The 26021-nt window shown below is 38.5% G+C and overlaps 1 protein-coding gene across 1 annotated transcript; it reads left to right on the top strand.

Moving 5' to 3' along the window:
* On the top strand, positions 1-26021 carry TMPRSS12 (transmembrane serine protease 12). The gene is made up of 5 exons (XM_032876543.1): positions 1-241; positions 911-1106; positions 7341-7612; positions 22974-23116; positions 25499-26021. The coding sequence occupies exons 1-5, from the start codon at positions 13-15 to the stop codon at positions 25748-25750; spliced, it is 1092 nt and encodes a 363-aa protein (XP_032732434.1). The 5' UTR covers positions 1-12; the 3' UTR covers positions 25751-26021.

Below are 26021 nucleotides of genomic sequence, written 5' to 3'. Positions count from 1 at the left end.
CGCAGGCAGCCCATGCCTGCCGCCATCTTGCCCACTAGGAGTTCCCAAATGGGGCTGGGGCTCCTGAGCGCCGCACTGCTGTTCGTGGGGAGCGCTCTCCCCGACTCCGGACTCCACTCACTCCCCCGAAGGACTGGGCGCAGCTCCTGGGGGGAGCAGGCCGGTGCCCCTGGGTGGCGGGAGGCCGCACAAGGAGGGCGGAAGGCGCTCCAGGCCCCGAAGGAAGCGGGGGCCGCAGAGGGCAGTATCCGTTCATTCCCCTCTTTGAACAGCATCCCTTGCGTGCTCCCCACTTCTGTAGTGTGTGAATTTGGCTCCGTCCTTTTCTGCTTGCCCAACTACCTTTAAAATGTACAGACCTACGCAGTCTGGTTAATTATGACAGTGTAGTAGTCATCGTAGCAAAAATGCCATATGCTTGTAGAGCGCTGCTGTTTATGCTCAAAACATTCTGAGGTTTGTCATTCCCACTTTAAAGGTTAGGAATTCAGAGTTGAAAAGGCTGGTAGGTGCCCTTGTCCTACTACACTTGAGAAAAATTCACCCAACAAGTCAAATAGCAAGTATTAGAAGTTGCTTCACCAGTCCCAGGCTCTTTAATTGCCATTTTGTCCCAGAAGCAACGTGATACCTGGTCAGAGAAACTTATCTTCTTTTTAGATTTTGGGGGAATAGTTTTAACGAACTGTGTTGATTTAATGCCTTTCTATTTGTAGTGATCATTTAAGCATGTTTGTCTTAATGCTCCTTCAAGATTCTTTTCTTCCTCAAAATATGGGAATGCCTTAGGTATCCAGATTGCTTTATCTGTTTTTTGAATAGGAATCTAAAAGATTATGTTAGTATGTTAAGATTAGGAATATGTATCATCAGATGTTCAGTCCAAATAATATATGATTTTTATTTTTAGATTGTGGGACAGCACCGCTTGCAGATGTATTGGAAGGGTCCAGGATAGTAGGGGGCACAGCAGCTCAAACTGGTGCGTGGCCATGGGTAGTTAGCCTGCAGATTCAATCAGGCAAAATTCTTGCTCATATATGTGGGGGAAGCTTAGTGAAAAGTAAGTGGGTCCTCACAGCTGCCCACTGCACTAAGGACACTAGGTATGTATTCGGAGCACAACTCCTCTATTTTATTCTCTTGGGGGATACTTTGTAGTAGTAGAGGACCATTTGATTTCAGCCATGTTCAGTTAAGCTGTGTGTTTACAAGTAGCCATAATGCTTTACACTAGCACACTGTTTGTAGGAATGAATCCTATAAATCAGAGGTTTATGCTTTCCGTAACATAGTAACATAGTAAAATAGTAAAAATGTTAAGGACTCTGTCACAATGATTCAGCTCTGCCACTATGGGACCAAAGTGGCCAGTGACAATACAATAACAAAATTGAGTAAGTATGCTGTGATCCAATACAACTTTATTAATGAACACTGAAATTTGAATAAAATAGTATATTTTTTTGTTTTTGTTTTCCAGCTGTCTAAGAGTATAAATAACATTTTTTTTTCCCCTCATGGACTATTAAAAAATAGGAGACAGTCAGATTTGGCCTATGGGAATTTGTCAGACTGTGCTTTAAATAATGACAATTGTCTTTAGCTTTTAAAATTATTATATGGTAACCATGTGTTTTTCTTTCTCACCATTGGATTAAAGATTTTTTTTTTTTTTAAGATTTTATTTACTTGAGGGACGCCTGGGTGGCTCAGTTGGTTAAGCAGCTGCCTTCGGCTCAGGTCATGATCCCAGCATCCTGGGATCGAGTCCCACATTGGGCTCCTTGCTCAGCAGGGAGCCTGCTTCTCCCTCTGCCTCTGCCTGCCATTCTGTCTGCCTGTGCTCGCTCTCTCTCCCTCTCTCTCTCTGATAAATAAATAAAATCTTTTAAAAAATTTAAAAAAAAAAGATTTTATTTACTTGAGAGAGAGCACGCACGCATGCACCCATGAATGGGGGAGGAGCAGAGGGAGAGGCAGGCAGACTCCCTGCTGAGCAGGGAGCTAGACACAGGGCTTGATCCCAGGATCCCAAGATCCCAAGATCATGACCTGAGCTGAAGGCAGCCACTTTGACTGAGCCACCAGGTGTCCATGTAGTATACTACATTTTTCAAACATACATTTCAGTTCCATAAATTTACCTTCTGAGGAATAGAGGCAGAAAAATAATAAGATACTAAGGTATAAATTAAGGGTACAGAAAGAGATCTAGAAGAAGAGTTTCAGAGTTTGGAATCAATTCTGTTTTTTCAGGGGTGTTTTACAATGCTTGTACAGCATGCTATTATTTATTTATTTATTTTAGGTGGAGTCCATACCCAACATGGGGCTTTAACTCATGACCCCAAGATCAAGAGTCCTATGCTCCACTGACTGAGCCAGCCAGGCATCCTTAAAATGCTATCTTTATTTTAAGATTTTTTTTTTTAATTTATTTGAGAGAAAGCAGAGGTAGAAGCAGGCTGCCCGCTGAGCAAGGAGCCCAATGTGGGACTTGATACTGGAACTCTAGGATCATGACCTGAGCCAAAGGTAGATGCTTAATCGACTGAGCCTCCCCGACATCCCAGATTTAGGCATTCTCATGTATCTTGCTCATGGCTGGAGAACAACAAAATCAAGGATCAACTTGTTTTTTGATCCTTGATTTTGGTTTGCCAGAATGAAAACCCACACGCATAACCATAACTATCCCATATGGCTTTCTATTTGAGACATCTCTTGTGATGATGGATTGCTACCTTGGGAAGAATATAATTTCATTTTCGGACAGCTTTAATTCTTAGGAAGTTTTTCTTATGTTGAAATAAGTGTCTTGTTTTGTTTTGTTTTTTTAATCTGCTTTCTGAAGCCATATATATTTAACCCAAATCCTCCTCTAAGTATTTGAAGATACTGTCATATTCCACTTAACATTTCTCAAGACTAAATCTTATTGATGTTTTTACTCCTTTATTCAACACTGACTGAATGTATGTTATATGCTAGGGACTGGTCTAGCTGCTGAGGCAATAGACATTACTGAGGCATATTCTCTACTTTTCAGAGGACTAACTTTGCTACATTCTGTTCCAGTCCCCCTCATTTCCTAAACCTTGCACCATCAACTATCCCTTTTTCCTTCTTAGAACAAGCATTTATCAAAGACTTGCTCTGAGATTAGGTACTAAGGATGTTATATATAATTCTGTGTTTAAAAAAAAAAAGCCCTGGGGAGCCTGGGGGTGCTCAGTTGGTTAAATGTCTGCCTTGGGCTCAAGTCATGATTCCAGGGTCCTGGGATCGAGTCCCGTGTCGGGCTCCCTGCTCAGCAGTGCGTCTGCTTCTCCCTCTCCTTCTGTCCCTCCACCTGCTTGTGTTCGCTCTCAAATAAAATCAAATCTTAAAAAAAAAAGCCCTCCCAGTAACTCTCTGAGATAGCTGTTATCATCTCTGTTTTACACTTGAGGAATCCAGAGATGAGGGAGATGTGGTAACTTGCCCACAATCAAACTGCTGTTAAATAACAGCCCCCCGACCCAAAGCCAGTTCTTCAACCTGTGCTGTAGCATTATACCTCATTGTCTGTAGTACTTTTCAGTCTTCTCCCTGGTTTCTTCCCTACAACCCTCAAGCATGTGTAGGTCACTCCATCATTATTTAAAAACCCAAGCAACCTATCGACGAACCCTACCGTTTCTTCTCTTCTATTTGAGAGCCTCCCTTTTGCTTTATCTGCACTGACTTATAAAATGCCAATTGCAGTCTTATTTCTGTGCTCCGAACACACTATTAGAGATCCCCCTCCATGCCAAATCCAATGACCTCTTCTCAGTCCGCATCCTATTTGATCTTCATAATGTGGCAAAGCTGACCACTGTTCTCCTAGAAACTCTTTTCTTGATTTCTAAGTCCCCTCTAATTTTCTCCTTTTCCTTGATGAGTCTTTGTCATCATCTAAATGGCAACATTTCCACTCTTATCCTCTTGCCTTACCTGTACGCTCTTCTAGAGATGTCTCATCTACTTCTGTTTCAGCAATCACGATGTGCTGGAAACTCCAAGTCTTTCCAGCTGAGTCCTATTTCCAGCTCCCTACTATATATCTTTTTACTGGAGTCACTATCTCAGTAAGTTGGAAAATGAATAAAATCTCTCCTCCAATCCTGTTCCTTCTCTATTCTTTCAGATAATGGCATCAACAACAGCTCTGTGACCCAGGGAATTTGCTTTCTCTACACAGTATCTCTTAAATTTGTTTCTTCTGTTTCCCGGTGCTCCACACAGATTAGAAAAAATTACACTTACACTGCCCACACTTACACTACTACTATCATAACTGTCCTAATGAGTGTGAAGTGGTATCTCACTGTGGTTGATTTGCAATTCTCTAATGACTAATGATCTTAAACATCTTTCCATGTACTTATTGGCTATTTGTATATCTTCTCCGAAGAAGTATCTATTTAGGGGCACCTGGGTGGCTCAGTGCGTTAAGCCTCTGCCTTCAGCTCAGGTCATGATTCCAGGGTCCTGGGACCGAGCCCCGAATCAGGCTCTCTGCTCAGCTGGGAGCCTGCTTCCGGTCCCTGCCCCCTGCCTGCCTCTCTGCCTACTTGTGATCTCTCTGTCAAATAGATAAATAAAATCTTTTTTTTTTTTAAAGGAAGTATCTATTTAAATCCTTTGCCCATTTTAATTGGGATTTTTGTTGAGATATGAGTGATTTTTATATTCTTCATATCAATCCCTTATCAAATATATAATCTGAAAATTTTTCTCCCATTCTGTGGGTTGTCTTTTTACTCTCTTGGAAAATGTCCTTTTTATTTTTTTAAGATTTTATTTATTTTTTTAACACAGAGAGAGAGAGATCACAAGTAGGCATAGAGGCAGGCAGGGAGAGGGGGAAAAAGCAGGCTCCCCACTGAGCAGAGAGCCTGATGCGGGGCTCGATCCCAGGACCCTGGAATCATGACCTGAGCTGAAGGCAGAGGTTTAACCCACTGAGCCACCCAGGCGCCCCTGGAAAATGTCCTTTGACATACAAAAGTTTTTACTTTTGAAGAAGTTCCATTTATTTATTTGATTTTTTGGGTTACCTGTGTTTTTGGTGTTATATCTAAGAAATCATTGCCAAATCCAATATCATGAAGGTCTTCTCCAGTGGTTTTTTTTTTTTAAGATTTTATTTATTTGTCAGAGAGAGAGCACAAACAGGGAGAGTGGCAGGTAGAGGGAGAAGCAGGATGCCTGCTGAGCAAGGACCTCCCCCCACACTGAGTCAAAGGCAGATGTTTAAACAACTGAGCCACTGAGGAGTTCCTTGTTTTACTTTTATATTTAGGTCTTTATCTATTTTGAGTTAATTTTGCATATGGTATAAGGTCAGTGTTCAACTTCATTCTTTTGCATGTACATATACAATTTTGCCAGCACGATTTGTTGAAAAAGCCTGTCCTTTCCCCACTGAATTGTCTCAACACTTTTGTTGAAAATCACTTGAGCCCATATGCAAGGCTGTATTTCTGGGCTCTCTATCCTTTTTCATTGGGCTGTGTATATATCTGCCAGTACTATATTGTTTGGATTACTGTAACTTTGCTATAGTTTTGAAGTCTAGAAATGTGAGTCCTCCAACTGCATTCTTCTTTTTCAAGATTATTTTGGATATTTGGGTCCCTTGACATTCTGTGTGAATTTAAGATGGGTTTTTCTATTTCTTCAAAAAATATGGAGATTTGTATAGCGACTGCATTGAATCTGTAGTGCTCCTTGGATAGTATTGTATTTCTTAATAATATTAAGCCTTCCAATCCATGAACATGGGATGTCTTTCCATTTATTCAGGTCTTCTTTAATTTCAGCAATGTTTTGCAGTGTTCAGTGTACACAGCCTGTTTTTGAATCTTATGGTCTGATATAAATTGAAGTGAATAAGGAATATAAGTTGTATAAGTTTGGAAAAGAAAAGAACAATGATTATTTCAAAGTAGCTTAAAGCAGTGATTTCTTTTTATACAAAATAGAACTAGGGCTTTAAATTTTTTGGTAAACTTTCTAGAGGTCACCTAAACCATTTTTAAGATAGCTAAATATCTACAGTGCAATTTGGAGTGCCTAAGTGGCTCAGTCAGTTGAGCTTCCAACTCTTGGTTTTGGCTCAGGTCATGATCTCAGGGTCCTGGGATCGAATCCTGAGTTGGACTCTGCGCTCAGCAAGGAGTCTGCTAGTGATTCTCTCTCTCCCTCTTCCCCTGCCCCTCCCCCTACTCTGTCTGTCAGATAAGTAAAATCTTAAAACAAAATACAATGCAACTTTTATAGACTATTGGTACATGCTGCTAAGATACCTGTTTATACATTTCACATGAATAAGTATTCCTTTGTTTTTATGATTGTTGTTTGTCCTGAGTTTTATCACTCACACACACACACACACACACACACACTCATAAACTTTGCCAATTTGAAGGATGAAAAGGAATTTCAGCATCTGTAAACAATGTATAAAGTAAAAAAGTCCTCCTTCCCAATCTACTTCCAAATGTAACAACTATTAAATGCTTAAGGTTTTAATTGTTGATTTTGACTTGCGAAAGATTTTTCAGTTTGGTTTTTTACTTGTTCTTTGTTTTGTTTTGTTTTTAAGATTGTCAAGAACCATTAGTTGCTTCCTGTTTTATATCAGTGCTATCATTGTTATGTATTCATCTACATTTTCTTTCTGGTTTAATTTTTATAATTCTCATGCTAATTTAATATCCAAATGTTTCATTCTAAAACTTCAAAATTTACAAAAGTAAAGGGAATATTTCATGAACTCCCATAAGCCTATCACCCAGCTTCAAGTTATCAACACATCCCTGAACTTATTTCATCTTTATCCTCACCAACCCCTTCTCTCAATTACTTTGAAGCAACTCTCAGACATACCACCTTATGTATTTCTAAAAGAAGACTTAAAGACTTTTATATTAAAAAATGTCTTACATTTAAACATTTAATCAATATCAAGTTTATTTTACTGTTTAATGTTTTTCAGAGATTTAATTTTATTTCACTTTTCAAACTAGTTAGTTAGCTAGGTGTCCCAATACCATTTATCAAGTCATTCATTCTTTTGTCCACAAGTAAGAGGTGCTACCTTAATCATATATTAAGGGGACCTTCTGTTCTACTGATCTTTTTCTCCTTTCCTACATCATGATATATTGGTTTTTATTTGATGTGACCTCATGTACATGAAAGTAGGATTCTATTCTAATGTAACATGAGAAAAACGAAAAACTAGGAGATTGAGAATATTTACCTAGATAAATAACACGTTTCTAATAACATTTATTCTCTTTCAGAGATCCTTTAATGTGGAGAGCTGTGATTGGAACTAACAGTATAAAAGGGCATCATCATCCACACTCCAAGAAGATAAAAGTTAAAGCAATCATTATCCATCCAGACTTTAATTTGGAAAATTACGTAAATGATATTGCACTATTTCACTTAAAAAAAGCAGTGAGGTATACTGAGTATATTCAGCCAATTTGTCTGCCTTTTGATGTTTTCCAAAAACTGGACCAAAACACAAAGTGTTTTATAAGCGGCTGGGGAAGAACAGAAGAAGAAGGTAATTACAGTCTGAATTTTATTTATACATTTTTTCCTGGTTATTGGGGAGGGTGAACCCTTTTGTATATTCATCTCTTTATATCATGAGTTTGAGCAACAGGTCTTTATAAACCACTGAAAAGGAAATGTCTTCTTTTCTTGTATTTTTTTTTTCTTCCTTGCAGGAAAGAGAAAGTTATCTTCCAAAACAGAAATAGAGACTTTCTCCAGTTATGCTTGCTAACATATTTGTACCTTTAACCATTCTCAGAAAGAATGATGATTCTCAGTGTTTTTGTAGGTTTCTGAGACTCATAGATGATAGAACCAGCTCTGTAAGAGGATTGCTTATCGTAAATAATAAGCTTCTGGCTGTCAGGAATCAAATTTAGTATCCTTTTAATTTAATACCCTGTTTAATATCAAACAGGTTGAGTGCCCTATATTTTCTTTAGTGCACAAATGAGCACTAATTATTGACTGGTTGAACTACTATGAACTATGAACAAATAAATGTAGAAAATAGTCTCTGCCTTTGGTTCTAAAAATAGTTACCATTTGGGAGCATCTGCCATGCTTTAGGCCTTTTTCTAAATATATTATTTTATCTTATCTTCAAAATATTCCTGTTAGGAAGTTAATGTCATTATTCCCATTTAACAGACCAGGAGTTGTGGATCTGAGCGGTTGAGAAGCTAGGGCACAAATCAAGGTCTTCCTTATTCTACAGCCTGAATAGCTAAGTACTGTGTTAAGTACCAACTGTTCTTGATGGAATCAAAGTCTAGTTAGCAATATATGAGTTCAAGCGCTGAGACTCTTTTTTCTATTCCCTATGGAAATTAGCCATTTAAATAAGTGTAGAGGGGTGCCTGGGTGGCTCAGTTGATTGGGCGTCTGACTCTTGATTTTGGTTTGGGTCATGATCTCAGGTCCCTGGGATGGAGCCCCAATTCACGCTCCCCACTGAGCAGGAAGTCTGCTTGGGATATCCTCTCTCCCCACCTCCCTCTGACACTCCCTCTTCTCTCTCTATAATGGATCAATAAATCTTTAAAAAAAATATGTGTAGATTAGAAACACCTGGCTAGCTCAGTCCAAAGAGCATGCAACTCTTGATCTTGGAGTTGTGAATTCGAGACCTATGTTAGGTATAGGGATTACACACATACATACATACATAAACTTAAAAAAAAAACCCTCAACTTTAAAATAGTTAAATAAGTGTAGATTATTTAGATATGATACAGATAAATGTATGAAAGATCTTTGAAGAACTAATTTTTTCCTCTGTGAATGCTGTTTAAACAAGTTAAGAAAGCAACATGCGTAGGGAAAAGACTATGGCTTTAGAATCATAGACGTAAGCCTGAATCTCAGCCCTGCCATGTACTAGCTGAATGTCCATGGGCAAATTATTGACTCTTTAACAACAGTTAGAACAACAGTGATCCAAGTAGCTTCCATTTATTCAGGGCTAGGTACTTAATAAAATGCTAAGCCCCTTAATGCATTTCTCATTTAATGCCCTCAATAACACTATGAGAAGTACTATGACATGGATAAATAAACAGATTTAAAGAGGTTAAATGAGGGATGCCTAGGTAGCTCAGTTGGTTAAGCATCTGCCTTTGGCTCAGGTCATGATGTCAGGGTCCTGGTATCAAGTCTCATATTGGCAACTTTGCTCAGCAGGGAGCCTGCTTCTCCCTCTCCCCGATGCTCCCCTTGCTTGTGCTCACACACACACTCTCTCTGACAAGTAAATAAAATATTAACAAATAAATAAATAAATGAATGAAATAAAATAAAGAAGTTAAGCAAGCTGCCCAAAGTTACATAGCTAAGTGAGGAGTAAAAATTCAATCCCAGGTTGGTCTGCCTCAAAACTCTTGCTTCCACTATATTATACCATCTTTCACACTGTCATACATTGTCATGATCTGTAAGATGAGAGCAATAACACCTGTCAGAGAGCTGTTTTAAGGACTAACATGGTCAATTACATGCACACACCAAACTTCCCAGTGAAAACTATTTTAATTTTTTAAAGATTTTATTTGTCAGAGAACGCACGCAAGCAGGGAGAGCAGAGGCAGAGGGAGAAGCAAGCTTCCTGCTGAGCAAGGAGCCCAATGCAGAACTGGATTCCAGGACCCCGGGATCATGACCTGAGCTGAAGGCAGACGCTTAACCGACTGAGCCACCCAGGCTATTAACGGAGAAAATACACAGGTCAAGGACTGAATGTGAAGATGGGAACTTAGGTAACTGAAGAAGTGAAGTTGGCTTTTATCTTGAGGGTATTTGCCAGCAGTAACACTGAATATGAATTTCTGTGGTCTGATGGGACCTGAGAGCGTTGAAGAACAAAGCTGCTCAAGTGTGTGAGGGGAGAGTCTCATCAAGCTGGAGCCAGAGGGCTACACTCCAAGAATGAGTCAGACTCATGACCCAGTGTCTAGTTCATCTATACATAGTTCGCTTTAAATATGATACAGGCAGGTTGGAAATAAAAGGATGGGAAAAGATATATTATGGCAACATTAATCAAAAGAAACCTGGAATAGAAAAAAAAAAAAGAAAAACCAAGAATGGCTACATTAACATCAGATAAAGTAGATTTAAGAGCAAATAAAACTACTAGGGACAATGAGGAACATAACAATGATATAAAGGTAAATCCACAAGAAAGGCATAGAAATCTTAAATGTGTATGCACCAAACACTAGAGATATCATTCCCTCCTTCCTTCCTTCCTTCTGAGAGAGAGAGAGAGAATCCCAAGCAGGCTTCGAGCTGAGCACCAAGCCTGACACGGGGCTCAGTTCCAAGACTCTGAGATCATGACCAGAGCCAAAACCAAGAGTAGGTCGCTTAACTAACTGTGCCCTGCAGGCACCCCCAGAGATATAATTCCTAAAAACACACACATGGGGGTTCCTCGGTGGCTCAGTGGGTTAAAGCCTCTGCCTTCGCTCGGGTCATGATCCCAGGCTCCTGGGATCAAGCCCCGCATCAGGCTCTCTGCTCAGCAGGGAGCCTACTTCCCTTCCTGTCTCTCTGCCTGCCTCTCTGCTTACTTGTGATCTCTGTCTGCCAAATAAATAAATAAAATCTTTAAAACAAACAAACAAACAAAAACCACACACATGTACATATATTTATGATAGGACCCAGCAGTCACACTCCTGGGCATTTATCCCAGAGAAGTGAAAACGTATTTCCACACAAAAACCTGGTCACAAATATTCACAAAAGCTTTATTGGTAGTATCCCAAAACTGGGAAAAAGTAAACGTACTTAATTAGGGGAAATGATTAAACAAACTGTTGTATATCCTTAACCGGGAATGATACTAAACAATTAACAGGAATTAGCTATTGATATGTGTATCAACTTAGATGGCATTATGCTAGGTGAAAACAAAAGCCATTTTTAAAAGATACATTCTATCTGATTCCATTTATATACCATTCCTAAAATGACAAAATTATAGAGATGGAGAACTAATTACTGGTTGCTAGGTGTAAAAAGGCTAGGTAGCCTAAAGGAGATCTTTGTGATGGTGAAATAGTTCCATATCTTAATTGTGGAGGTAATGGTAAGAATGTACACATACGATTAAGTGGCGCGGAATGACACACATTGTACCAATGTCAGTTTTTTGATTTTGATATTGTACATCAGTTACACAGGTGCAATCATTTCAGGAAGCAGGATAAAGAGCACTCTGGACCTCACTGTACTACTTTTGCAACTTTCTGTGACCCTAATTATTATGAAATAAAGTTTATTTTTTTTAAGAACAAGATAAAACCAAAGCATCCTCAACCTCCACCCCCACCCCCAGGATTTCTAGGAAAACTGCTTCATTAAAGGAAAAAAGGTAGGAATTTTCCCAGAAAACATGTAATTGCAAATACCACTCATATGGAGTTGCTGCCCCAAATCACTCTGAATAGAAAGACTCAGGCTTAGGATTTAGGTTAAATAGGTCATAGACTGTTAAGGTCTCTAAATGGCTGAGAGAATCAAATGCACATCATTTGTGTAGAAACTGAATTTCATCTAAGACCTCAAAAGAATTTCACCTGATAAAGTTTAAATGAAAATGGATTATAATTTTAAAAATCACTAAACACCAAAGCAAATAAGGTATTATGAGTAAGAGTCAGCAGGAACAATAGACATCAAAAGAAGACCTGCAAAAATGTCAGATATTGGGATCAAATAATAAAAAGGTGTTTAATATAGTACAAGAAATAAAAGATGTACTTAAAAATATGAATAAAAAGGAGCTATGAAAAAGAACCAAACAATGATAATAATTTAAAAATATAATAATTAAGGGGCACCTGGTTGGCTCAGTCAGTTAAGTGTCTGACTCTTGATTTCAGCTCAGGTCATGATCTCAAGGTTGTGAGATCGTGCCCCACATCAGGGTCTGCACTGGGTGTGGAGCCGCCTTAAGATTCTCTCTCTCCCTTTGCCCCTCCCCCTCAGCTCATGTGTGTGCTCTCTCTAAAAAAAAATTTAATAAAAAATACAATAATTGAAATAAACTCAATGGACTAAGTACCAGGTCTGAAAATACTTAGGATTCCTACAGATTAAAATCAACCAAATATCCCCTTACAATCAAAGATCACCAAACACATTAGGAGAAAAGCCATAATAATGAAAGTCAACAGAAATAAAACAACAGCTCGCCCAAGGATTTCAGATATTAATATTTTAGGTGTAGAATACAAAATAAGTATATGTAAATTGTTTGAAGAAATTAAAAAACAGAATTAGAAATAAGCAATAGACTATCTAGAATGACCAGGCAGATTTAAAAGAGAACAAGGGTTGCCCAGGTGGCTCAGTGGGTAAGTCTGACTTCAGCTCGGGTCATGATCTCAGGGTTGTGAGATCAAGCCCTGTGTTGGGGCCCATGTTGGGTATGGAGCCTACTTGGGATTCTCTCTCTCCCTCTCCTTCTGGCCCTCCCCCATCTCTAAAAAAAAGAGAGAGAGAGAGTGAGAGAGAACCAAATAGGATCTTTAAAAAAATGAAAAAAATGTAACTGCTAAAGTTTGTAACTCACTGGATGAATTAAGCATCATATTAGACTCAGCTCTAGAGAAAATATGTGAGCCAGCAGATATATCTGAAGAAACTGCCTAGACTGTGGGACAGAGAAAAAAGAAGAGATTATGACAGAAAGTAAGATATAAGATAAATGGGATAAGAAAGTCAAATATACATCTAATGAGAGTGCAAGAATGAACAAATGAAGAGAATAGAGGAGAGGCAATATTCAATGGATTTGGGCTGCAATTTTTCTGTAACTGATGGAAAACATGAATCCAGATATCCATGAGTAAAATGGATATTCCAATGCAAATGGATATCCAGAACAAAATGTAATTCCTTTTCAAACACTGTAATGGAGTTGTAGGTTGCGGGGGGAACCCAAAGAAGTCTGAATACAGCCAGAAAAAAAGAAAAATCCTTACAAAATAACTACTGGTTGGCTTTCAGAAAACTTCTCAATAGCAATAATGACAGTCAAAATACAATGAAATATCATGGTCAAAGTACTGAGAGAAAATAAATGAACCCACAACTGTGTACCCAACTAAGCTATCACTGGAGAATAAAAGGGAACTAAAACTGACTTTACCACCAATAATCTTTCACCAAAGTAAATAAGAAATGTACCAGAAAGAAAAAAATGATGGCAAAAGGGAGGTGCGTAATGCAGATGCGAGCAAAAAATAGATAACTATATAGGTAAATATTGTATACAACAGTGGTTCTCAATGAAGGATAATTTTGTCCCCAGGGAACACTTGGTACTGTCTGGAGAAAATTTTGTTACCACTAGGCAGGGTGTTAAGTATGCCACTGGCAGAAGCCAGGATTACTGCTCATCATCCTTCAATGCATGGGGTAGTTCTCTCACCCTCCACAACAAAGAATTATCTGGCCTACAATGTTAATAGTGCTGAGACTGGGAAACCTTGGAATACAATAAAAATAATGTATAATTTGTGGAATTTTAAAAAACGATACTTAAATATTAGGGGGGGAAGCTGTGTTTCAAATGGTGTGATCAGAGTTAAAGTAGTCTCAGGTCTGTGTATTATTCAGAAGTGTTAATGTATGTTAACATTAATGATTAATTAATGATTAACATTAGATTTAAGCAAATAGGGGATATAACTTGGAATGGAATAAGAAACCTAAGGAATAAGAAAATAAAGACAATATCTTAATAAAAAATCAAGAAAGGAGAAATAAGCCTAGGAAAACTGAGAAAAATAGAAAGTATAAAATAAGACAGTAGAAACAAACCCAAATATATCCATAATCACAATAAATGTTAACAGACCAAACCACTAGTTAAAAGACAGAAAATCAGATTAGGGAGTAGGAAATCCACCTTATCTAAGGGAATACCTAAAATGTAAGGATATGGAAGGACTGAAGTAAAACAACAGTAAAGAAATATATCAAGTAAATTAAAATGAAAAGAAAGCTAGTATCACTATGCAAATTACAGACAAAATAGACTTTAAGATAAAATAGACTTTAAGACAAAAGGACAGGGGCGCCTGGGTGGCTCAGTGGGTTTTTAAAGCCTCTGCCCAGGTCATGATCCCAGAGTCCTGGGATCCAGCCCTGCATTGGGCTCTCTGCTCAGCAGGGAGCCTGCTTCCCTCTCTCTCTCTGCCTGCCTCTCTGCCTACCTGTGATCTCTGTCAAATAAATAAATAAAATATTTAAAAAAAAAAGACAAAAGGACAAAAAAGATCATTTTTTTAACGATTTTATTTATTTATTTGACAGAGAGAGATCACAAGTAGATGGAGAGGCAGGCAGAGAGAGAGAGAGAAGCAGGCTCCCCGCTGAGCAGAGAGCCTGATGCGGGACTCGATCCCAGGACCCTGAGATCATGACCTGAGCCAAAGGCAGCGGCTTAACCCACTGAGCCACCCAGGCGCCCCAAAAAGATCATTTTTATTTAGAAAAGTTTCAACTCACCAAAAAATAGAACAATTCTAGACTTCTGAGCCTAATAAACAGGACTCAGATAATATTAAGGAAAAATAGAATTGTACAGCAAATGTTGTAACTCCTCTATGATAGAACTATTTTTATTTAACAATTAAAAAATCTGTTTTTTATTAAACTTAGTAAAGATTTGGAATATTTGAACAACATAATTAGCCAGCTTAATTTAATAGACAAATCAGTACACTCAAAAATTTAGAGGCTTTTATCTTTTTAAGTGTAGCTGGAATCTTTATAAAAAATGACCACTTGGGGCACCTGGGTGGCTTAGTTGGTTAAGCATCCAACCCTTGGTTTTCAGCTCAGGTCATCATCCCATGGGTTATGAGATTAAGCCCTGAGTCCAGCTCCTCGCTCAGCAGGAGTCACACTAGAAGATTCTCTCCTTCTGCCCCTCCCCCCACTTGCACAGGCACACACTCTCTCTCAAACTAATAAATCAATCTTTAAAAAAATTGACCACTTATTAGGCCATAAAGCAAAACTCCAAGTTCAAAGACAGCTAATGTACAAACTGTGAACTCTGATTATGATAAATTTACAAATAAAAGAACAGAAATTTTGGCTGTGATGGCATGGGCAGGTTGGCAAATCCTCTTCCCCCAAATAAATATAAACTAGACAAAATCATCAAAAGTGACTACTTTAGGGTCCTGAAAATCAACCAAAGTACACAACAAATTGAGGAATATTTGTAACAGCTATAAATTTGGGTAAAAAGAGGAATTTGCAGCTTTCTTGCTTGTGGGTTCTCCCAACTCCCCTCTCAGATTAGTCAGTACAGTAGTTTTACCAAGGCTATGAAGAACCTTGTTGCCACAGAAGGTGAACTCTATTTGGAAAAGTAGTGGAAAATCCAGGCTAGCAGCATTACTAATAAAAGTAGTGAACTCATGGGTGCCTGGGTGGCTCAGTTGGTTAAGTGTCTGCCTTTGGCTCAGGTGATGATCCCAGGGTCCTGGGATTAAACCCCACATTGGACTCCCTGCTCAGTGGGGAGACTGCTTCTCCCTCTCTCTCTGTTGTTCCTCCTGCTTGTTCTGTCAAATAAATAAAATCTATAAAAAAAAAAAAAAAGGTGGACTCAGCAGCAAAAGACGAATAGGGAAAATCCACAGCTCTACTGGCCTGGGAATACAGTCCTAGATAGAGCCAGCAGTTAAGACAGTCAAAAATTTGACAGAAAAATCCCCAAAATGAGAGAGCTATAGAATGGCTCAATAAGCTCTCCAAATATTTTTGGCTTACTGGGAAACCATACATGTGTGGGGAAAATCTGAGAGAACTCACAATAAAGTGAAAGTCAAAGTAGATTTGAAAACAAACTGAAGGGGCCCTGGATGGCTGAGTCGGTTAAGCATCTGACTTTGGATTTCAGCTCAGGTCATGATCTCGGGGTTGTGAGATAGAGCCCCGAGTAGGGTGTGTACTGGGCATGGAGCCTGCTTGAGATTCTCTCTCTCCCTCTCTTCTGCGACTCCTCACTTCTAAAAATTAAACAAAAAGCTGACTGAACTTTTTTTAACACATTCCCCAACCCACACACAGATTCATTCACCAACAGCCCAAATCATTCACTGACCACTAAACTCTGCAGATATAGAGCCAAGCCCTGTGAAGCTAAACTAAAGGTAAAAATCAGAATTAAAAACACTGAGCAGAGACATCAACAGTCACATACTGTAGGGAAGACAGATTGTACAGTTTAAGCCCAGGTAAATCATTTTAAGAATGACAACAGCATTGTTGAGGAGGGAATAAAAATCCAGAGTTGTTGTATTATCTAAACCACCCAATTTTCAACAAAAATATAAGACATGCATTAAAAAAAAAAAAAAAAAAACCAAAAATCCAAAAGTGTCACCTATGGGGGGGGGGGGGGTGGCCAATAGAAATGGACTCTGAATAGACTCAGATGTTGAATTTCGCAGCTAAAGACTTCAAAGAAGCTCTTTAAATATGCGCAATAAGGTAAAGTAACTATTGTTCAAATCATCAAAGGGGGAAATGTGATGAAAATGATTTACCAAATAGGAACTATCTATGGAAAAACAGTCAATTTTAAAAAAGAACTGAATAGAAATTTAGATATTTGAAATAGCACAAGAAAGAATCAGTGAACTAAAACACAGCAATAGAAGTGACCTAATCTGAAGAATGTTAGAAAAAAATACTGAAGAAAAATGAATGCACACTCAGAGACCTGTGGCACAACATCAAGTACACCAACATATGTGTAATGTGTAATGGCATTTCTGGAAAGGGGAAAGAGAGAAAGTGGAGAAGAAAAAATATTCAAAGAAAATATGGCCCCAAACTCCTAAATTTTATGAAAAACAGTTTATAGGAGCTCAATAAATACCCAGTTAAGGTTTAAAAAAAGGTGGCTCAGTCGGCTGAGCATCTGCCTTGGGCTCAAGGTCATGACCCATGGGGTCCTGGGATTGAGCCCTTTGTCAGGCTCCCAGCTCAGCAGGCAGTCTGTTTCTCCCTCTACCTCTGCCCCTCCCCCAACTTGTACTCTTCCTCTCTTTCTCTCAAATGAATATTTTTTTTTAAAAATGAGAGTGATCCACACCTACACTTATTTTAGTCAACAAAAGATGGGCAAGGTCTAAAAACTGAAAACTGCAAAACATGACATAGAGAAATTAAAGACCACCTAAGAAATCAATACCATACTGCATTTATGTATTGGAAGATTCAATACTGTTAATATGACAGTTCTCTCCAGACTGACCTATATATTCAATGCAATCCCTATCAAAATCCCAGCAAGAATTTTCATACAAATTGACAAGCTTATATGAAAAGGCAAAAGACCTAGAGTGGCCAAAATTGTTTTGAAAAACAACAAAGCTGAGGGAGTTACTCTTATTTCAAAATATACTATGAAACTATAGCCATCAAGGCAGTACGGTACTGGTTTGTTTACTGTAATGAGAGCATAGAGATCAACAGGACACAACAGAATCCAAAAAAGAGAGGACAAGGAGGGGGACCACCCACCTTATATTTATGGCCAACTGATTTATTAAGACAAAATTTCTAGAACAGACAAACCCATAGTGACAGAAATCATCAGTCATTTTCTTTTTTTTTTTTCTGAGAGAGAGAGAGAAAGAGGAGAGACAGAGGGAGAGAGAGAATCCTACGTAGGCTCCATGGCCAGCACAGAGCCCCAGGTGGGGCTCAGCTTATGACCCTGAGATCATGACCTGAGCCAAAATCAAGAATCAGATGCTTAAGTGATGAAACCATCCAGGCACCCCTGAATCAGTCATTATTGTTTTCAAAAATAAAACACCAGAATTCAGAACAAGTGAGCCCTACCTTAATTACCAGAGATAGGTTGTTTACATTTCCTCTGAATACCTCCAAAGAATCCAAAAAGAGAGAACACACCCCAACTCAGTATATGATTCCCACGTCAGGGGAGCAGAGTACAAGGAAGGCCAATATTATAAATGCAGACATCCCAAACACATTATTAGCACACCGAATCTATCAAGAATAGTGTAAATAGAATTCAACATACTCAAGATGAGTTTAAGGAATTTAAGGGTGGCTTAATGTTAGAAGTCTCTTAAGGTAGTTTCCTTCATTAACTGATTAAAGGATTCTTTTTTTTTTTAAGATTTTATTTATTTATTTATTTGACAGAGAGAGAGAGAGAGAGCACAAGTAGGCAGACAGGCAGGCAGAGAGAGGGGGAAGCAGGCTCACTGCCGAGCAGAGAGCCCGATGCGGGGCTCGATCCCAGGACCCTGAGATCATGACCTGAGCTGAAGGCAGAGGCTTAACCCACTGAGCCACCCAGGTGCCCCAAGGATTCTTTTTTAAATTATCTCAGTGGGCGCAGAAGAAGCCCTGTTAAAAACGTAACAATTGAGACACGAAGTGAACTTCCTCAGCCTGATTAGGTCATCTACCTCCAGGCTATAGGAAACATCATTATTACAAAAAAACATTTCTTTTAAAGTCAGCAACAGTTTCCCCCACCATCACTACTTTCATCAGTGTTGTGGTAGAGGTTCTACCAAGTGCAGTAACACCGGAAAAAGATGGAAAAACACATAGGACTTAAGTAAAAAAAAAAAAAAAAAAAAAAAGCTCATTATTCACAGGTGATACAACTACCTACAATAAAGAATCTATAACACACTGAATTAAGAGAGTCTCGTAAAATGTCCAGATATAAAACCAAACTACCACAATCTATTTTGTTCTGATACACTATCAATAGTTAGAAAATGTAATTTTCAAAATTAACAGATGTCACACCCATGGGGATGTCTATGATCAAAACTTTAGGAACAAGTGTTGACAAGAATGCGGAGAAATTGGAACCCTTATGCATTGCTGGTGGGAATATAAAATGGCACAGGGGTTTTGGAATACAGTTTGGTAGTTCCTCAAAAATTAAATATATAGTTACCGTACGACTCAGAAATTCCACTCCTAGGTATATACCCAAGAGAAATGAAAACACATGTCCACACAAGTACCTGTACTCAAATGCTCATAGCAGCAGTATTCAAAATAGCAAAAAACAAAACAATCTAAAGCTCCATCAACTGATACACGGATATACAAAATGTGATATATTCATACAATGGAATATCATCTAGCCATTAAAAGGAACAACGTACTAATACATGCTACAACATTATGTCTCAGAAATAAGCTTGACCTAACAGCCCACATATTGTATGACCAGTGTTTAATTTCCTGATCTTGATAAATGTACTGTGGTTATGTAAGAAAAAAAATTTTTTTAAAGATTTTATTTATTTATTTGACAGAGACACAGGGAGAGAGGGAACACAAGCAGGGGGAGCAGGAGAGGGAGAAGTAAGCTTCCCATTGATCAGGGAGCCCAATGTGGGGCTCGATCCCAGGACCCTGTGATCATGATGGCTCGACAACTGAGCCACCCAGGTGCCCCGAAAATGTCCTCGCTTTTTTTTTTTTTTTTTTTAGATTTTATTTATTTGACAGAGAGAGAGAGATCACAAGTAGGCAGAAGGGCAGGCAGAGGGGGAGGGGGAAGCAGGCTTCCCGCTGAGCGGAGAGCCTGATGCGGGGCTCGATTCCAGGACCCCGAGACCATGACCTGAGCTGAAGGCAGAGGCTTAACCCACTGAGCCACCCAGGTGCCCCTGTCCTTGCTCTTAAGAAATATACACTACAGTATTTAAGAATATAGGAGTACAGGGTCTGCCATTTACTCTCAAATGATTCAGAAAAATTTATATACAGAGTACTAATGATAATGCAAGAGTGACAAAGAGTCAGTAATTGCTGAATCTGGGTAAAAGCCATTTTACACTTCCTTGTACTATTTCTACTACTTCTCTATAAATTTTGAAATTAAATCTAAATAAAAAGTTGCCAAAATAATTACAGAATTTTTTTAAAAAGCTAACAGGGTGGCTCAGTTAGTTAAGTGTCTCTTTTTATTTTTTTTTAAGATTTATTTATTTGACAGAGAGAGAAATCACAAGTAGCAGAGAGGCAGGCAGAGAGAGGGGGAAGCAGGCTCCCCGCTGAGCAGAGAGCCTGATATGGCCTCCATCCCAGGATCCTGGGATCATGACCTGAGCCGAAGGCAGAGGCTCAACCCACTGAGCCTCCCAGGCGCCCTAAGCATCCGACTCTTGATTTCGGCTCAGGTTATTATCTCAGGGTCGTTAGGTTAAGCCCCAGGTCAGGCTCCACACTCAGCATGGAGTCTGCTTGAGACTTTCTCTGCCCCTCTCCCTCTGTCTCTCCCCTCACCCCCCTAAAACAAACAAACAAACAAAACTTAAAAAAAAAAGTTAACAGATGAAATAAAAATATTGAAGAATCTATAGGAGGCGGGCAAATGGTTGTTTATGGAGAAATTCTTTTATCTTTGCCTTATGTTTGCAATTTCTCATAATAAAATGTTGGAGAAGAAAGTTAACAGAAGTTAGCATGTGCAGTAATACCGAACTGATTAGGCAGTTTAAAACAAATCTAACAAAAGACTGCAGGCCTTTTATAGAAAAGATTCTAAAACGTTTTTAAGACATACAAAAAAATACTTAAGTAAATGGAATGGTATACTTTATGCTTGAAGAGGACAACTCAATGTTGACATGAAGATGTAAGTTCTATCTGAAAAACTGAAAACAAAACAAAAACAGGGAATGATAAACCCTAACATGAGTTTTGAGACAATTAAAAAGCTCATTCTAAAAGACCTAAGAATAGCCAAGTTACTCCTCCAGAAGAAAAATATGTTAGAGGAGTTGCCACCCAGAAATTAAAGTTTATTTTAAAGCTGTAGTAATTAGTGTCTGTTATATTTGCGCAAGGATATTCTAAGTGACCAGGCAAACAGAATAGAAAACCAGACGTCTGTTTCTCAGCTGTCTTACTCACTTTGAAAATCTCTAGTTACTTTTAATAGTCCTGCACCAGTACCATACTTGTATTAATATTGTTCAGACTCACAAACTGGGTGGTAGGTTCGCAGGTGTTCATTTCATTATTATATTCTATAACTTCTATGTTACAAATATGCTTTTATATGCAGCCAGTATTATTTTAACTATTTTTAAATAAAGGGCAAAAATGTGGCTGGCCTCTAAGAAGCCTCTATCTAGGAATCTGAATGTCATTAGAACATACTTCATTTCAATTTCCTGTGCCTGTTCTTTCTGCATATAGACTATTTTTTCAGGCTGCCTGTCATCAAAAAGTCCAAATTTGGCTGCAGTGGCTTTGAACTTATAACTAAGCAGTCATGTGACTACTGTGAAAAAAGGTTTTCTTCTGGCAGCTCCAGTTAAAACAGTGCTAGAGAAGGGATGCCTGGGTGGATCAGTGGGTTAACCGGCTGCCTTTGGCTCTGGTCATGATCACAAGGTCCTGGGATCGAGTCCCGCATCGGGCTCCTTGCTTGGTGGGGAGCCTCCTTCTCTCCCTCTGCCTGCCATTTTGCCTGCTTGTGCTCTCTCTCTGTGTCTGTCAAATAAATAAGTAAAATCTTAAAAAAAAAACAAAAAAACAAAAACCGTGCTAGAGAAGTATTCCAGCTGGTTAGACTTGCACTTAATACAATACAATACAATACAATACAATACAATACAATACAATACAATACATACTCCTAGACCAATCAGTGTCCCAGGAGAATGGAAGGGTTAGATCATCCGCCCACCTACAGACAATGGGGAAGGATGCAGGGCCAACAAAATACTCAGCTACCACATGTGACCACTGCAACTCTGAGGCTCATAAGATCAGATGCTGCTGTTACAGAAGCTTTTCTGTGGATAAATCTTACAATAATCTGTCCTTTAATAGTTCCTGAAGTGTTGCCCTGTATTTTCCTATCTTTTTAGTAGCAGAGAACCACTTATTGGTTCAGGGATTAGCAGAGAACTGAAGGGAGTATATGAATTAAAAATCTGTTTTGTTTTCATGTAGACCATCCTCAAAACTTTCCATTCTTAGAAAACTTAATAAAAATTGCTCACAACTTAGAACCTAAGATAGATTTCAGCATTGGCCCTTGATAGTTATTTTTTTTTTAAGATTTTATTTATTTATTTGGCAGAGAGAGACACAGCGAGAGAGGGAACACAAGCAGGGAGAGTGGGAGAGGGAGAAGCCGTTTTCCTGCCCAGCAGGGAGCCCGCTGCGGGGCTCAATCCCAGGACCCTGGAATCATGACCTGAGCCGAAGGTAGACGCTTAACCGACTGAGCCACCCAGGTGCCCCCCTTGAAAATTTTTACATAGTTCTATTTTGTAAAAAGTTTAAGTCCTTGGGGCACCTGGTGGAGTAGTTGTTTGGATATCCAACTCTTGGTTCTCACTGGGGTCGTGATCTTAAGGCTGTGGGATTGAGCCCCACAAGGGCTAAGTGGGAAGTGTGCTTGAGACTCTCTCTCCCCTTCCCCCCAAAGTAAATAAATATATCTTAAAAAAAAAAGTATAGATCCTTTTAAGAGACCTTCAAGTAATAGAATAAAACAAAGATAACAAAAATGACCTGAAATTCCAACTTTGTCTAGCAATAATGGCCATGAACGTTTGGCGACCATTCTTCCACAGTCTCCTTAGGCATATACATGCGTGTATGGAGACAGTCTTACACAATTGTTGAGCCACTTGGGAAAGAAAACCTATTCAACACGAATGTTTTATATTTTTATATTTTATATAATAAATACTATATATTCATATATAATATAAATATTATATATTTATATTTTAACTATCAAAATGCCTGCTCTCCGAAATCATTTACTGTACTTTTGTTGTTGTTGTTGTTAACAGGTAATGCTACAGATGTGTTACAGGAAGCGGAAGTGCATTATATCTCTCGAAAGATTTGTGGCTCTGAGTGGAGTTATGGGAAAATGATTCCTGACACTTCATTTTGTGCAGGTCATGAAGATGGGATTTTTGATACTTGCAGGGTAAGACCAAATACTTTTCCTTTGAAATCTTTTCTAAAGCCAGAAGGAAACTTCATCAAGGCCTTTGATCACTTTCTGGTGAAGTCTTAATTATCAAATTTACAAGTACTGAACTCTTTTTTTTTTTCCTTTTTAACTACAGTCCAACAATCCAAATCTTCTTGCTTTCTTGGTTTCATGGTCCACTTTAGACAAAATTTGCTTTGGATTTTTTTTTATTACTACCTTTATTGAGGTATAATTTACATATATGCAATTCACCCATTTAACGTGTACAACTCAATGGGTCTATAGTAAATTTACAGACCAGTGCAACCATCATCATAATCTAATTTCAGAACACTTTTATCACCCCAAAAAGAGGCCTCTACCCATTACAAATCACTCTCCATTCTCCTCCCACCTACCCCTAGACCTAGCCGATCACTAATCCCTATAGATGTGCCTATCCTGGAAATTTCGTATGAATAGAATCATTCAACGCGTGGTCTTTTGTGATTGCTTTCACTTAACATGTTTCCCAGGTTCATCCATATTGTAGCATGTATTGATACTTTATTCATTTTATTGCCAGATAATATTCCATTGTATGGATGTGCTTCATTTTATCCATTCATAGCTGATGGATATTGGAGCTATTTCCACTTTTTGGCTATTATGAATAATGTCGCTATACACACTTGACTATACATTTTTTATGTGTAAGTGCATTCTTGTTTCTCTTGGAAGTTCCACCTGGGACTGGAATTGCTGGGTCCATGTTGAACATTTTGAAAAACTGCAAAACTCTATTCCAGAGCAGCCACACTATTCCACATTCCTACCAGCAGTATGAAGGCTTCAATGTCTTGTCTGCACTTGTCTTCTTGATCACAGCCATCCTTGCGGGTACGAGGTGGTACTTCATCGTGGCTTTAATTTGTGTTTCCACGGTGACTAATGATGTGGATCATATTTTCATGTAATTATGGGCCAGCCATTTGTAGATCTTTGGACAAATGTCTATTCAGATTCTTTGCCCATTTTTAAATTATCTTTTTATTATTGAGTCATAAGCATTTTTAAATATATTCTAGATACCAGTCCCTTACCAGATATGTGGTTAGCAAATATTTTCTCCCATTCTGTGGTCTCTCTTTTCATTTTCCTGATGTTACCATTTGTAGCATAGAAGCTTTTTCATTTTTATGAAGTCAATTTATCTATTTTTTTGATTTTGTCTCTTGTGCTTTTTGAATCTTTATTTCTCTTGTCTTCATTACTTCTAAATATATCAGCACTTCATTCCTGAGCAGTGCCCCATCCTCGAACCTTGTCCTACTCATTCTGGTTTCTGTAATCCAGGGTTTATCTTCCCAGTGTCCTTTTCCTTAAAAATTTCACTGAGTAGGGGTGCCTGGGTTGCTTGGTGGGTTAAGCCTCTGCCTTTGGCTCAGGTCATGATCTCAGGGTCCTGGGATCGAGCCCTGCATCAGGCTCTCTGCTCAGTGGGGAACCTGCTTCCTCCTCTCTCTCTCTGCCTGACTCTCTGCCTACTTGTGATCTCTCTGTCAAATAAATAAAATCTTTAAAAAACTAAAAAAAATTTCTCTGAGTAAAACAGTAGAGAATCTCATCTAATTGAATTGCCTTCATAAGCAAAATTTCCTCATTATCCAAAAATACAATGCCTACCTTCTACAGAGAACTGAAAACACCTTAGAAATACAGTCTTTAATCTTTGGTGCTGAAACCGTTATCTCAGCATCCTTGATGTTTTCAGTGATTAACAGTCCTCAGCGATAGTGTCTGGTGCCTTGATAGCCGTGCAGAAACCAGGACAGAATCTGTGATTTGTAGTAGAACTGAGAGCCTTAGCCATTTATTCCTGTTACCCTGCACCAGCCAACGTGAACAGGTAGAAAGACGGCACCTCTTACAAGCCGCCAGTTTCCTCCTCTCTTCTAGTTAGCCAACCACGCACGCACCTTAAAGACTCTTTTACCCATCTTAAAGTTACACTTCTCCCACTCAGCATTAAGCGATATAAGTATTCTACTGGTAGTTACAGTATTTTGCACATTTCCTAAATTATATTTCTCCTGAGTAATTGTACTAAAAAAAAATCCAAACAATGTGATTTGTACAATTCTGGTTCAAAACCATGCAGACAGGAAGTTAATTCACCAGCTTTAGGGCTCCTCTAAATATCAGGCCAGACTGAAATCCTCCTGCCTGAGTTGGAATATAAGACTGAAAACCTATGGATCTTTGTAACTTGAAGGTATATTAAAGATGTATATTCATATAAATGTATGGTTAATGTGATTAATTTATTCCAGTTTTGCTGTCATATAAAGACTACTAGAAGCAACTAACACTATTTTGGGACTTTTTTAATAGGGTGATAGTGGTGGACCATTAATGTGCTACTTACCAGAACATAAACGATTTTTTGTAATGGGAATTACCAGTTACGGATATGGCTGCGGTCGAAAAAATTTTCCTGGTGTCTATTGTGGGCCATCCTTCTACCAAAAGTGGCTGACAGATCACCTCTACCAGGCAAGCAATAAAGGCATATTTAACATAAATATTCTACTTGGACAGGTCCTTGTAGCCTCAGGTTCTGTTGTTTTACTAGCAATTCCATAATGAAATTCTGAAGAATCTTTATTTTGCATTGTGTCCCTCTCCATGTACTATATAGTGAATATCACTTATGCTTTTGGCAAGTAATTGCCCATTTTACAGTTCTCATGTGAATATTTTTGGAACAAAAGGATTGTGACATATTAAATATGTAATTATAAATTTGGCACTGAATCACATGCTTCTTTGATGTATTCTGATTTTTTTTTTATGTTATAATCATAATTTCACATTTGGAATACTTTCCTAGAGTTTGTATAGAATTTTCAGTTAT

The sequence above is a fragment of the Lontra canadensis genome, unplaced genomic scaffold (assembly GCF_010015895.1).
Source record: "Lontra canadensis isolate GAN:19392208 unplaced genomic scaffold, GSC_riverotter_1.0 scaffold59, whole genome shotgun sequence".
NCBI lineage: Eukaryota > Metazoa > Chordata > Mammalia > Carnivora > Mustelidae > Lontra > Lontra canadensis.
Note: the sequence above shows the minus strand (reverse complement) of the source record. Positions and strands in the feature narration are given on the sequence as shown.

What these genes read in the sequence shown, in the direction of transcription:
- TMPRSS12 (XM_032876543.1), top strand. Translation starts at nt 13, where the DNA reads ATGCCTGCCGCCATCTTGCCCACTAGGAGTTCCCAAATGGGGCTGGGG. An exon ending in GGAAGCGGGGGCCGCAGAGG is followed by an intron (nt 242 to 910) that starts GCAGTATCCGTT and finishes TTTTATTTTTAG; the next exon opens with ATTGTGGGACAGCACCGCTT. An exon ending in GGGAAGAACAGAAGAAGAAG is followed by an intron (nt 7,613 to 22,973) that starts GTAATTACAGTC and finishes TGTTGTTAACAG; the next exon opens with GTAATGCTACAGATGTGTTA.